General features: G+C 38.3%; 1 protein-coding gene and 1 long non-coding RNA gene across 2 annotated transcripts in view; one reads left to right on the top strand and one right to left on the bottom strand.

The window, feature by feature from the left end:
• The window catches only part of LOC306858963, a 1,377,007-nt gene that overhangs the window by 194,925 nt on the left and 1,167,799 nt on the right, over positions 1 to 14,283 (bottom strand). The window lies entirely within an intron of this gene.
• LOC306858944 (uncharacterized protein) lies at positions 10,566 to 12,622 on the top strand. The gene is made up of 4 exons (XM_079399759.1): positions 10,566 to 10,661; positions 10,911 to 11,222; positions 11,324 to 12,139; positions 12,228 to 12,622. Exons 1-3 carry the CDS (start codon positions 10,601 to 10,603, stop codon positions 11,701 to 11,703), a joined length of 753 nt encoding a protein of 250 aa, XP_079255885.1. The 5' UTR covers positions 10,566 to 10,600; the 3' UTR covers positions 11,704 to 12,139; positions 12,228 to 12,622.

Here is a 14,283-nt window from a genome sequence, read left to right as displayed (position 1 = left end):
GTAGATTTATTTCATTTGATAGAAACTGAAATCAAATTGGATTCAAATGAATGTTAGAAACTGTTAATTGTTTTGTGACAGGGTGATGTATGAGCTCTGATTTGGTGGGTTATAGTTTAGCGGATTTAATTATTCAGTTTATTAAACAGTATGAACTTATGCTATATTGTTAGCAGCTCACTTAAGGAAGAAAGAGGAAGTGACATTTCACATGCATCCATCTAAACTGGGTTTGGAGATTCTCTCTGCTGATCTATCACTGTGGTTAAACTTGAGTTCTCACATGTTTCCAAACCTCAAAAGTAAGATCACAGCTCTAAAAACACTTACAACTGCTGTAAGTAATTGACTATTTTATGAAAGTGTAGTGTGAGGAATTTACAGTTAAGACCCAAGGACCAGATATGATGGATGAAGACCAGGGGTGTATTCCAGAAAGCAGGGTTAACTTACCGTCAGCTAAACCCTGAACTTTGGGTTGATTAACCCCAAACCTTGCTTACTCGAGGTATGTGGTTCCAAAAACGCGTCCGGGAGTAAGTTCATTCAACACAGAGTATGTTCCCGGTTAAGACTCGAGACATTCTCAACAGAGCGACGAATCAACAAGTAACTATGGAAACGGACACTAAGAAAAAGCACACCATGCTGTTTCTTCTTCTTCTTTTGTTCAATGGTCGTTTACATGCTTAGTATATTTGGCAACAAATTGATGATTGTGCAATCATTTGAATTTTTTTCTGTTTAATCTTCCTTGAGAATATGAATTATATTGTTTGTTTGATGCTAATTATATCTTAAGTCATATCAGATATGTAGTTTTATTATAGAAATACATTATAGAAAATGCCATTCCATGTGTGAGATGATAATAAATATATATAATATAATATCAATGAAACATTACCTTGTCTTGTGTTTTATAATTTATACAGATAACTGTTATATATGGCAATAAAATAAATACAATAATCATATTAGAATAATATATTACCTTATTTATTACTTATATTAGCACTTTATCATTAACATATCATAAAATATATATATATATTATGGGTGGCACGGTACACAGATGTCACAGTTCGGTACGATTTCGGTACAACAGGAAAAAAAACTACAAATCTGCTATGCTATTTTCCCGGTGATTCAAACAACGTATAAATTATATAGAGAAAGTGAACAAAGAACATTATCAACGGAGCTTTTTGAAACTCTTGAGTCAAACATTGCATCGCAAAATTATTTTGGAGGGCTCCAATCGGATCGCGTATCGTGATTCAGAACGGGACTTCAAAGCACGTTTCGCAAATCATTTGATTCAGAACGGGACTTCATAGTGCGTTTCACGAATCAAAAATAATTCAGCAGAGGCAGGGATGCATAGACCTGAGAGGGGCAAATCCACCCCCATCCCCCCCCCTACAAATCGCACCCTGATTATTAAGACGATAAGTGTTTAACGTTGATTCTGCTCGTATAAGTGAAGTCACTATTATTTGTATAGCGCTTTTAACAATGCAAATTGTGATCAATTGTCATCTCTAGGTGCTGATCCACCATCTGATCTGAATACGGACTGGATCCGGGTGGCTGCAGTGACCGTCTGATCTGGATACAGTCTGGATCTAGGTGGCTACGGTGACCTCGTCGGTGACTACGGTGACCTTATTTAAACTGAACTGAGCTGGACGATGACATCACTGAATTCAATAATGAAATGCCTTTAACTGAGAATTGAGTGTTTAATCTTGTCATTTTACATTATTGACACACCATTTTCCTATTCTGACATTGTGCAGTTGCTTTGACACAATTTGTATTGTTAAAAGCGCTATATAAATAAAGGTGACTTGACTTGACCTCGGAATAAGAAAGAAACAGTCTAATATTAGCGTAGATGCCATTCTTCTAATGATGTAACAAGTACATCGGGTGTTTTGGGAAGTGTTCCCGGTTCCGGTTGATCTAATTAATGCAGCCAAAACAATCCTTTAACGGATTTGAATTATAGAAATGCAATAATTTATTATGTGTAAACCAGGTTAAAGAGACGGGTCTTTAATCTAGATTTAAACTGACAGAGTGTGTCTGCTTCCTGAATAGTGTTAGGTAGATTGTTCCAGAGTTTGGGCGCTAAATAGGAAAAAGTTCTCCCGCCCGCAGTTGATTTTGATATTCTATGTATTATCAAATGGCCAGAGTTTTGAGATCGCAGCAGACGTGAAGGACTATAGTGTGATAAGAGCACACACTCAAATACTGAGGCGCCAAACCATTCAGGGCCTGATAGGCAATTAGCAAAATCTACAATGTTTAATAGGGAGCCAGTGCAGTGTTGACAAAACCGAGCTAATATGGTCATACTTCCTGGTTCTAGTAAGAACTCTAGCTGCTGCATTTTGTACCAGCTGGACTTTGTTTACTAAACGTGCAGAGCAACCACCCAATAAAGCATTGCAATAATCTAGCCTAGTTCATGAATGCATGAATTAATATTTCTCCATTTGACATTGAGAGCATGGGTCGTAATTTAGATATATTTTTAAGATGGAAAAATGCAGTTTTACAAATACTAGAAACATGTTTTTTGAAGAAAAGATTGCTATCCAAAAGTACGCCTATGTTTCTAGCTGATGACGAAGAATTTACAGAGCAGCCATCAAGTATTAGACAGTGATCTAGGTTATTACATGCAAAAGTTTTTGGTCCAATAATTAACACCTCTTTTTTTCAGAATTTAGCAGTAAGAAATTGCTAGTCATCCAGTTTTTGATATCAACTATACATTCCGTTAGTTTTGCAAATTTGTTAGTTTGTAAGAGGGATAGAGCTGAGTATCATCAGCATAACAGTGAAAGCTAACACCGTGTTTCCTAATGATATCTCCCAAGGGTAACATGTAAAGCGTGAAAAGTAAGGGGCCAAGTACTGAGCCTTGAGGTACTCCATCCCACATAGCAAATGTTTTCAATCACTTTTCCCTCGGCCCAAGTACCGCAAAGAATGTCGGCCCTGAAGTGGCCCAGAACTGGATTAAAGACAAGGGCCACACGTGGGCCATAACCGGCCCGAGTCACTGCCAGTAATCACCCTGAACTGGGCCAAAACTTTTATTATTGGTACCAATTCTCAGCCTTAAGTAAACCAGAATCCCCAAATCTGAGCCACACCTGAGCCTTATATAGCCCAGATCCAATACAGAATCTTACATTTGATATTATTGCATTTAATATAATCGCCATTATTCATTTTGTGAAACGTTTTGGTAATGTACACACAAACTATGCCAATAAAGTACATTACACAATAGAAAATCAGCCTTAAAATTGACAGGTCATGTAACTGTGCAATAAAAAACGTATTGCATTGAAAATGCTTTATTTTTATGAAGAACAAATCAACCAAAATGGAGTGAGTGTATAAAGTATACAGTCTATAAAAAAAACGTAACAGACAAGACACTTTTAATCAAGAATTTATTGCAGAAATGTCAAAGAGCAGTACCTCAGTAGTCCAAATGACGATGCGTTACAGTCGCGGTCCTCTCTGGCGGAATATAATAGTTTAGTGTGAGGAGCAGGGCATAATTTAAGTTCTTAAACGAAAATACTATCCCGATCAACTCGGGCGCCAGTTTCTTATTCAAAACATGCATCACAGAAACATGGCATGTCGCAATCTATGACGAAACTGGCGAGAGCCAATGAGCGTTTGATATCGCTGCCGTAAAACTGCTTAATGGAATTTTTTTAAATTGTTACTATAGCTACAGAGAAAAGAGATACATGCTGATGAATGGTTTGAATTTGGATCTTTTCCTCACACAAATCATCATATGGATACCGAGGATTTGAATAAAAAAATAATAATTGTATGATCATTTTATTTAATGCTTGTGCATGACAGCATATGAATAAAAATATGTGCCCCATGGTAAACCAAATAAATATTACATGATAATGATTAAATGATATCTCTCTCTCACTCTTTATGTAAATATTCTAAGATTACTTGTACTGAGAATAATAATATAATCAAATTATAATTAAGTGAAGTTTAATGCAGTTGACTGATTTACTGATTTGCTTTATTTTGAAATGATAATGTTGACAGCAAGCAGTGTTGGCCCAGATCCGGCCCACATCTGGCCCGCATGGATTTCACGCGGGCCAGATGTGGGCCGGATCTGGGCCAACACTATGTTGCTGTTTTGACTTGCTATTTCAAAGATTAAATTTAAACAATACTACAATTAATACAAATTTCTGTGATCATTTTATCATATTTTATTTATCTTGTTTTTCATGGGTCTCATAATATGCTGCCTGGTCACTGCCTGATCTGGCCCACATGATCACCGGCCTGATCTGGGCCACACTCCTCCCACCAACAATCGGTCCTCATATTGTTTGCCGTGATCCATGCCGTGCCATCATTGCCACACATGGCCCAGATCTGGCTGAATGGGTACATGCTATTGCCGACAGGTGGCCAGCAGTGCCAGCTTGAGGCCGCATTTGGGCCAAGTCTGTTTGCTATGTGGGATACTGCACTTGTCATTTGTATGATACCTCTTCATTTACTGCCACGAATTTCAGATGTGGTCGATAGTATCAAACGCGTCGCTGAGATCCAGTAGCACTAATAGAGAGCTACAGCCACGATCAGATGATAAAAGCAGGTCGTTTGTAACTCTAATAAGAGCAGTCTCAGTACTATAATATGGTCTAAAACCTGACTGGAAATCCTCACATATATAATTTTTCTCTAAGAAGGAACATAGTTGTGATGATACTACCTTTTCTAATATCTTTGACAGAAAAGGGAGATTCGAGATCGGTCCGTAATTAATTCTTTGGGGTCAAGTTGTGTGTTGTGTTTGTGTGTTGTGTAATGAGAGCCGGTTTGAAGGTTTTTGGGACATATCCTAATTACAATGATGAGTTAATAATATTCAAAAGAGGATCTATTACTTCTGGAAGCACCTCTTTTAGGAGCTTAGATGGAACAGAGTCTAACATACAGGTTGTTGGTTTAACAAGTTTACACAATTCTTCATTTCCAATGGAAGAGAATGAGTTGAATTGTTCCTCAGGGGATCTGATGCGATACTGTGGATGACACCTGCATGGTTACAATTTTATCTCTAATAGTTTCGATCTTGGATTCATAAAGTCATTACTACTATACTGCTGGGTAATGTCTGCACCTGCTGATGTTATATTTTTTGTTAATTTAGCCACTGTATTAAATAAATACTTGGGTTTCTGTTTGTTTTCTTCTAAAAGTAAGCAGATCTAGCAGTTTTTAAGGCTTTCCTGTAGGAGAGAGTATTTTCCCACCAAGCAACACGAAATACCTCTAATTTAGTTTTTCTCCAGCTGCGCTCCATTTTCCGGGGTGCTCTCTTTAGGGCCCGAGTGTGCTCATTATACCACGGTGTTGGACTCTTTTCCTTACATTTCCTTAAGCGTAAAGGAGCAACTGTATCTAAAGTGCTTGAAAAGAGAGAGTCCATAGTTTCTGTTACATCATCAAGTTGTTCTGAGCTATTGAATATGCTGAGGAACTGAGATAAATCAGGAAGATTACTTACAAAGCAGTCTTTTGTGGTAGAAGTGATGGTTCTACCATACTTATAACAAGGAGTAGAATTTACAGTTTTAGCTATATGGAGTTTACACAAGACTAGATAATAATCTGAGATATCATCGCTCTACTGCTAAATTTCAATGCCACTGAAACATCACAGGGGATTTATCATTAACACTTGTTTCTTTGGTAACGTTATATGAAGCACCATTACTTTGAATTAATTATACTTGAAACCTGACCTCTGAGAAATACTGAAAATATTGCTATAAATTATAGCAACGCCTCCCCCTTTACCTTTTGGACGCGGTTCATGTTTGAAACAGTAATCTTGGGGGGTAGACTCATTTAAAGTAATGTAATCATCTGGTTTTAGCCAGGTTTCTGTCAAACAAAGCACATCTAGTTTATGGTCAGTGATCATATCATTTACAAAAAGTGCTTTTGTTGAAAGGGATCTAATATTCAATAAGCCAAGATTTATAATGTTTTTATTTGTATTTGTTTTTTTTTAACCTCATTTAAATTGTTACTATTACTTTGGTTTGGATGTTTTCTGTATTTTCTAGTTCGGGGAACAGACACAGTCTCTATAGTGTGATATCTGGGTGAAGGAGTCTCTGTGCTGAGAATTAACTGACGGTCGGTTTAGCCAGTCTGTCTGCTTCCTGACCTGGGCCCCAGTTAGTCCAGTACGAACTCTAAGACTATGTGCCATATTTCTAGAGAGAAGAGCAGCACCACTCCAGGAGGGATGAAGACCATCTCTTTTTAACAGGTCAGGTCTGCCCCCAAAATTCTTCCAATTGTCTATAAAGCCTATGTTATTCTGCGGGCACCACTTAGACATCCAGCCATTGAGTGACGACAGTCTGCTATAAATCTCATCGCCACGGTAAGCAGGGAGCGGACCAGAGCATATTACAGTGTCTGACATCGCACTTGCAACTTCACACACCTCTTTAACGTTATTTTGAATGATCTCCGACTGGTGAAGTCGAACATCATTAGCGCCAACGTGGATAATAATCTTACTGAATTTACGTTTAGCATTAGCCAGCACAAGATGTCAGGTGCTCTGGCTTCCGGTAAACATTGGACTATGGTGGCAGGGTCACTCCCTGAGCTAGTCGCATCCAAAGAAGTATCTACAGCCCTCACATTCTAACTGTCCTCAACTAAAGTTTGGATGCGTGTCTAATTCTGAAATCTTCTCTGTCAGCCTATTTCCCTGCATTTATCACATGCGAATCTGCCAGAGACAGATAAACTGTACATGTGGCAAGCGGTGCAAGTGATGATGCAAGGAGAAGCCATTACTCACCGTGATTGATGAATGATTCGCTTTCCACTGTTGTTTGATGAACTCGTGAAAAACGGAGCGAAAATAAGAAAACAATAGGTGCGAATAGAAACGCGAATGGAACCACGAGTGACAAGCGAACCGGCTAACGAATAAGGAAACAGTTGAAGTGATTGCATCACATATTTTGTTTCTGAATTCTAAAGAATTCTTAAACCATAGAAAAACATGCAGAATCTTAACCGGTAGTTCAAAGTAGGGTGTGGCTCGATACCACTTTTTCAGAACTGATCCCGATCTGATAACAGAAGTTCTGAGTATCAGTGTTGAATTTTATATCAGTGTTGAATTTTTATACCTCAATGTGTGTTGACCTGATCATGACTTTTTTTGAAAAATACTATTATAAACTAGGTTAGTGGATAATTCAGTAGCAAAAGTTACTCTAGAAAAATAATTAGTGCACAATAATTTAAAGTGCACCTATTATGGGTTATGAAAGGTTCATATTTTGGTTTTGGGAGTCCCCAACAACATGTCCCCCGACATACATGCAAGATCAAAAACACTTTCATTTTCTTATATTATGCATATATTTTTACCTTATTTGCTCAACGACTCGCTCAATGATTAATTTTTCCAAACCCCGCCTTTGCATGACATTTTAGAGACAGTAACTTTATACACAATGGACTTTCACATTTCAAAATTTGCAGGATGTTTTCATTCACTTAGAGCTGTGTTACACACTGAATCAAAGGTAATTTTCATAAATCTATAATAGGGGCACTTAGAAAAAATAAATAAAATTGGTTAGTGGGGAACAAATAAAAGTGAATAAGTATAGGACTAAATCTAAAATGATATACATTACTCTTTATATTGTTGTAAAATACAAGTAATATTTATATATAAATATATTGTAAAATTAAAAGACATTTCTTTTAAATGTATAGCACAATAATGAGGCAGAAACATGATAGATAAGATAAATAAGAAAGGCTATTAATAATCTTTCATTGTGCAAAAGTATTATGATACGAAAGGCTCCAAATACAGAGCGGCACAAAGTCATATGCAGAATGATGCGCTTGAAGAAACACAGGGGTCTCAGCGCTTAGGCGCATTCTGCACGGAGCTCTGCAAGTCCGCATAGAAAGGTTCAAAGCACAAAGTGAGGAGATATTAATGCGTAGTGTATTAAATTTGTGCTATAGTTTATTGAACCTTTTCTTTTAACAGTTTTAAGTTTCAGTTACTGTGCTCGTTAAGAATATAGTGCTTTCTCTCAGCATTGTGATATAACAGACTTGATTGTGAAAGTAAAACAGCACGAAGATAAAGTCCTGCAAGATAAAGTCCTTTTATGCAAAACCATTTATCTTTATTTACAAATTAAGTGTTATATTAGGGACATTTTTATTTTTATAAAAAGGCAGCCCAGTGGAGCCCTAGTGATACTGGACCATGACGGAGCTGAGGGAGCGCAGAGCCAAGGTGGAGCTAATGTTTTGACAGGCTAAAGCCGGGCTCACACTGTGCGATTTTTAATAGTCTTTTGCGATTGTTGCTTGTCACACTGTACGAACATGATCCCCATGTCAGACTGTAGGATCTCATTTGTCTTAATGTCAGACTGTACGACAGTCAAGACGCGACAAAAACGGACGTACTCAAGAAGACTTGTCCGGAGTTTTACGTCATCAATACGTGACCCGCGTTCTCTCGCTATAATGGTAGCTAGCAAACAACAGCAACGTGTAGCGTTAGTTTTATTAATTACATGCCTTGATGTTAAAAAAAAAAAAAAAGGAAAAAGACGACGTGTGTGGAGCAAGTCATGGCTGGGCAAAAGAGGACTTTATGGACTTCCAGCTCTACAGACCGAACTTGAGGTAATTTTGTTATTCGAGTTTAAACATCCTGCCCCTTAATAAATACACTTTAAGTAAACTTTACTTTGTACATATATTGTTTTTACAAATAACGAAGTTGAAGTTTGAAGTTGTCGCGCTAATTGCGTCATCAAGTTCAGTGCTCCTATTGGTTCCTGGTTTGACGGTCGTCGTAGGAGATGTCACACTGCAGGAAAGTGTCTGAAATCTTCTGACACTGCCAGAATTTAATCGGAGGAAAAAATTGATCGCAACGGCCATTAATCGGCTGTCGGTGAACATGTCAAACCAGCGATATAGACAACCGATTTTAGCCTAGGATTATAGGAATCTTTTAGGATTTTCTAAATTTGTCGAACAAATCGTGGCTAAAATCGCATAGTGTGAGCCGGGCTTTAGTTGGAGTCACAGACCTGGAGTCCTGTGATTGAGCAAGGGGATCGGTCTCACAGAGCTTAGCTGGTGGAAAGGAGATCCAAGGTGGAGCCGAAGAGCTGGAGTGATTCAGAGATGCCAGCAGGGCAGGTGAGAGGCGAGGGTTGGACAGAACCAGCAGAGAGGATGGAGACAACAAGGTTGGCAGGTGACTGGGAGGGACAGGATCTAGTGGGTTGTTGATGAACCAGCACTCCTTAGCTGGCTTTAGAAAGTACTGCCCCCATGGCCCAGACTCTGCAATGGCCCTGGTGATGGGCTCTGGCCTTGGGACAGAAGTGGCCTCTGGCTTTAGCTCTGGGACCGGTTCGTTGGCTGGCTCTGTGGTGGAAAGCAGCACTCACACATGGTCTGTATTGGGTGTTGGCTCCGTCTCTATATCCATAGTGGGCTCAGGCATCGAATTCCGATCCAGAGCAGAAGATCTTTCCTGTTGTCCAGGACTCTGTGGGTTGGGGATGATGAATCCTATCTGGAGCAGGCACAGACATTACTGCTGGCGATTAAATATGTGCTTGGGGAGTCAGAGTAGATGGTGGCGTCGTTCTCATTGATTCCCACGGTGAGGGAGGATCGGCATACCCACAAGGTGTAATCCACAAACTGGGCAAAAGGACTGTGATCCTCCCCCAACAGCAGTATCTGGCTGAGGATACGTCCATCCCGCTGCAGAAGAGTTGTTTTAAAGTATCATCATCCCAGCGGGCCTTGTTGTATAGCTGTAGATAGCCATCCACATATTCCTCCAGCATCCGGCTGTTCTGGAGGTAACAGTGCTTCTCCATTTCTTTTGGGTCAGTTCTTCTGTCAGATATATCATGGTATCAGTGAGATGCATGATGCAGAGACTCGATAGAGATACATTTAATCAACCAGGAGTATATTCGCAAGGAAACAAACATACTAACACAACTTAACTCAAGATGAGAACTGTCAAGTGACTAAACAGAACAGAGAGTATATATACACAGGGCTAACAAGCCAACTTAATGAGAGGCAGGTGAAAGTAATCAATAACTAAGGAAACTAACTAGGGCACTATGAAGACTAAACTAAAAGGATACACATGAAACCAAGACCCATGACCATTCACAGCTGTCATCAGTCTAATCTGGGTTCAGAGATGGTCACTGCTGCATTGTGGGCAAACTGAGTTCTCACATATTTCTAAACTATTCACTATTTTAGCTAGAATATGATGCCAATTCAACATTTGTCCAACATGTAGTGATATACTGTCAGTCAAATGCAGTTAGGGTCAGGGCTAAACCCTCAGTTGGTCATATCAGATTTAACAACAACAGGAAGGGTGGACAGTGTTTTACGAAAGAGTTGTGATATACTGAAGAGGAAGACTTGACAGAAAGAGAAAATGTCTGCTAAGTGTCATTGGTGTCTGCTGGGACTGATCTTTCTCTCTTCACTTCTTACAGGTAAAGAAATCTCTATTTTCTCTACAAGACATTAAGTGGAATTAGTCTGAGAAAGAGTTCAATTGAACATCTGTTTCAAAGAGAACATACTGGATTATTCCTGAAAAAATAGTTTATTCTGGAGAGTGTGTTGTTTGCGTTAAGTGAGGAAATAAGACTGTATGATAAGAATTTTCTGCTATCTGTGCTGGTATGTTTTCATTTATTAACATATAACGTAATGATCATTCAAATGTTCTTGTGTTTCAGGTTCCAGTGGAGTGGATGAGACTCATGTGTTCATCAGTTCTGGTGAAAATGTCCGTCTGCCCTGTAACAAAGCTCTTCCTGAATGCAAATCAACTTCATGGAACTATAACGGATTCAGACATTTATCAGCAGTTGAACTGATTGCTTTAGGGATGAAGAAGATCAACACTGAGAGACTGAGTCTGGAGTCGGACTGCTCTCTGAACATCACGAACGTCACAAAAGAAGATTCTGGCATTTACACCTGCAGACAGTATGTGAATGACAAACAACTAGGACCTGATGCTCGTGTTTATCTGCGTGTTCTTCATGGTAATTTTACGATTATGTGGTCAATTTAAAAAGTGCAAATTCTTCATTTAAACTCATGATGATTGAAAAGTGTGTGATTTGTGTGTTATTTTGTGTTTCAGTCTCTTCATCATCCTCATCCTCACAGACTGAGAACAGTGCAGGCCGCTCTGTGACTCTCTCCTGTCAGTTGTATTCATATTCATTTGCTGGAGTCTCTTGCGATGACTGGATCCGTTCTGAGAAAATTCAGCTGTTCTGGTTGAATCAGGCTGGTGTTACCCTGACGATATCAGACTCCAAATATCAGATATCAGCTCCAGATCACTGTATCAGCACTCTGACTACAACTCTCCTGAATAAAGATGACAACAGAGAGTGGAGATGCAATGTTACTCACAAAAATCAAGTCAAGACCTCAGCCACATATACTGTCAAGAGTTCAGGTGAGACACTTCACTTTCCTTCCTCACTTTCAGAAGACTCTGGATTAATCATATAATTAATTCAGAAAAACTGAAGGGTTGCATATCAACGAAGCATAAATCGCAGCATGAAGCACAATTGGGTCCTAAGCAAAATCCTAAATTATAATAGATGACAGACTCATTTCTGTGATGTTTGGTTTATATATTCATTATGTTTGAACTGAACATGACATGACCACAGATCCAGCAGAAGCCGAATTCAGTAGGACGGATGAAACAATATTCAGAGGTACCACAGTTCATTAATGCTGAATCAGTCAATCTGCAGTGCTTTGGCAAGAATTCTTCATCGTTTTATACCTTTTGATTTCATTTGACCGATTGAGTCAAATCAATTGACTTTTTTCTTGATTGTGTCTATCATCTTTCCTGCAGTGATTGTGATTATTGTTGAGTTTGCAGTGTTTGTTGCTCCTACTGTGATTCTTCTTCAGATCGTCTGTGCAAGAAGTGAGTTTTTGATATGATTCATATTGATCTGTAACAATCTGAACTCATGAGAGCTCAGTAAATGCTTTTGTGTTGAATTATTTTGCAGGGAGGAAGAACTCGCAGCACCTCGAGGAAATAGTGATGAATAAAATAATCTACAAATAACAGGCTAGATTACAGCAAGATTGATCTTCATCTCAATGATATTATGAATATTTTCATGCAGCTTTCAGTGATATTTGCTCCATACATATTTAATCGACTTCCTTAAATACAATATTAAATACAGTGATCAACAGAGCAAGACGGTATCTTTAATATTCATTCACTGTGAGTAAGGAGGAAGGGGTACTTCTAAAATGGAGAGTGCTATTTTAGACAGGAAAAAATGATAAAAAAATATGGATTTATGTTAATCTCTGTAACTGTTGCACTATGAATTGCTGTGTTATATAATGCTTGTCATTGTAAATGCTAATAAAAGTGTCTTAAATGATCACACAAAACCTTGATGTGTTATGCTTAAGGATATTTCAGTTTTTCTAGTGATAAATTAGCTATATGAGGTGTTTAAGTCTTATAATTTAATTAAAATTAAATCCAAAAAATGATCCAATGGAACCTTTTAGGGGTGATTCAGTGAGTAAGTTGAAACCTAAGCCTATATGCAGGTGTTTTTAAAGTTTAAAAAGAAAGGTTTACATAATTTAAGTTCTACTCTCCCTTAAATCATACAGTTGAAGAGGTTGAAATGTCTTGATAAATGTTAAGAGTGACACCGGAACACAATAATCCAAAATCGGACATTTTCCGGAACAGGATCTGGCTCAAATTAAGCACTGGGTCAGATGTTTCTTGTAGTTGGTAGTTTACTGTTCAAATAAACCTACCATTAAAATTATAGACTGATTATTTATATTTGTCAAATAATTTTTCCCTCACTGTAAATGAAGTGTGTGTGTGTGTGTGTGAGAGAGAGAGTGTGGAATAGAACTGCAGCCAATTACATACACAAATTTAAAGTGAAGTCAATTTTCAGTTTCTGTATAATTATCGACAAAACATGACAATTGACTCATTTGTCAACAGCTAAAAATATCATAAAAAAGTAAATAAATAAAACAAAAACCAAAGAATTCCAAGCAAGTACATTGGACAACCTGTACAAACAACAGTTGCTTCAAATAATGTTGAATAATTCCAGCGAGTAATATACCTGTCAATTCACATTTCAATGGAGCTTTTATAACGTGAAAGAAATGTACTGTCCTGCTCATCCACAGCATCAGACTGGATGAACAATTCCTCACAGAACATAAGAGATTCTCTCCGGGGGTCAATTTTATTTGTAATGCTGAAAACGACATTCATAATTTATGCAAAGCACATTTTACAAGCGGTTGTATGAGAAATCTAGGGCTAAAAACTCATTTATATTCTATTTTCATGTCTCTCCACACTTACTGCTATTAATAACCTTTTAAGAATATTTGAAAAGTGCATTGAGTTTTATGTTGTGACATCATTTCCACTGTTTGAATTGCCCAAACGCAGTTTGGATTATTTTACTTACTCAGGTCTTTGAATCTCACTCATCAAAATTAACAAATCTTTTTTTCCAACTCATTTCGTTCATTTCAGCACAATATAAATAATGTCAATAGCCAAATTCCCCAACACATCTATTTAAAGTCAAAGTGAAGTGAAAGTGAAGTGACATGTGGCCAAATGTGGTAACCCATACTCGGAATTTGTGTTCACAGTTCAGAACTTGTGACACACACACACACACACACACACAGCAGTGAACACACACACACACCGTGAACATACACCCGGAGCAGTGGGCAGCCATTTATGCTGCGGCGCCCGGGGAGCAGTTGTGGGTTCGGTGTCTTGCTCAAGGGCACCTCAGTCGTGGTATTGAGGGTGGAGAGAGCGCTGGACATTCACTCCCCCCACCTACAATCCCTGCCGGCCCGAGACTCAAACCCAGACTTTGGGTTACGACTCTCTATCCATTAGGCCACGACTGCCCCATATCATATATATGATATCAATATATCAGTACTTATCTGTTGATCATAGAACTGTCTATCGCCTTGTTGTCATTTTTAAAAGCAATAAACCACTCTAGGCTGCACAATTAAAGTTTTCACTGA

This window comes from Barbus barbus, assembly GCF_936440315.1.
Source record: "Barbus barbus genome assembly, chromosome: 39".
Taxonomy (NCBI): Eukaryota; Metazoa; Chordata; class Actinopteri; order Cypriniformes; family Cyprinidae; genus Barbus; species Barbus barbus.
This window is presented reverse-complemented; position numbering and strand designations above follow the sequence as displayed.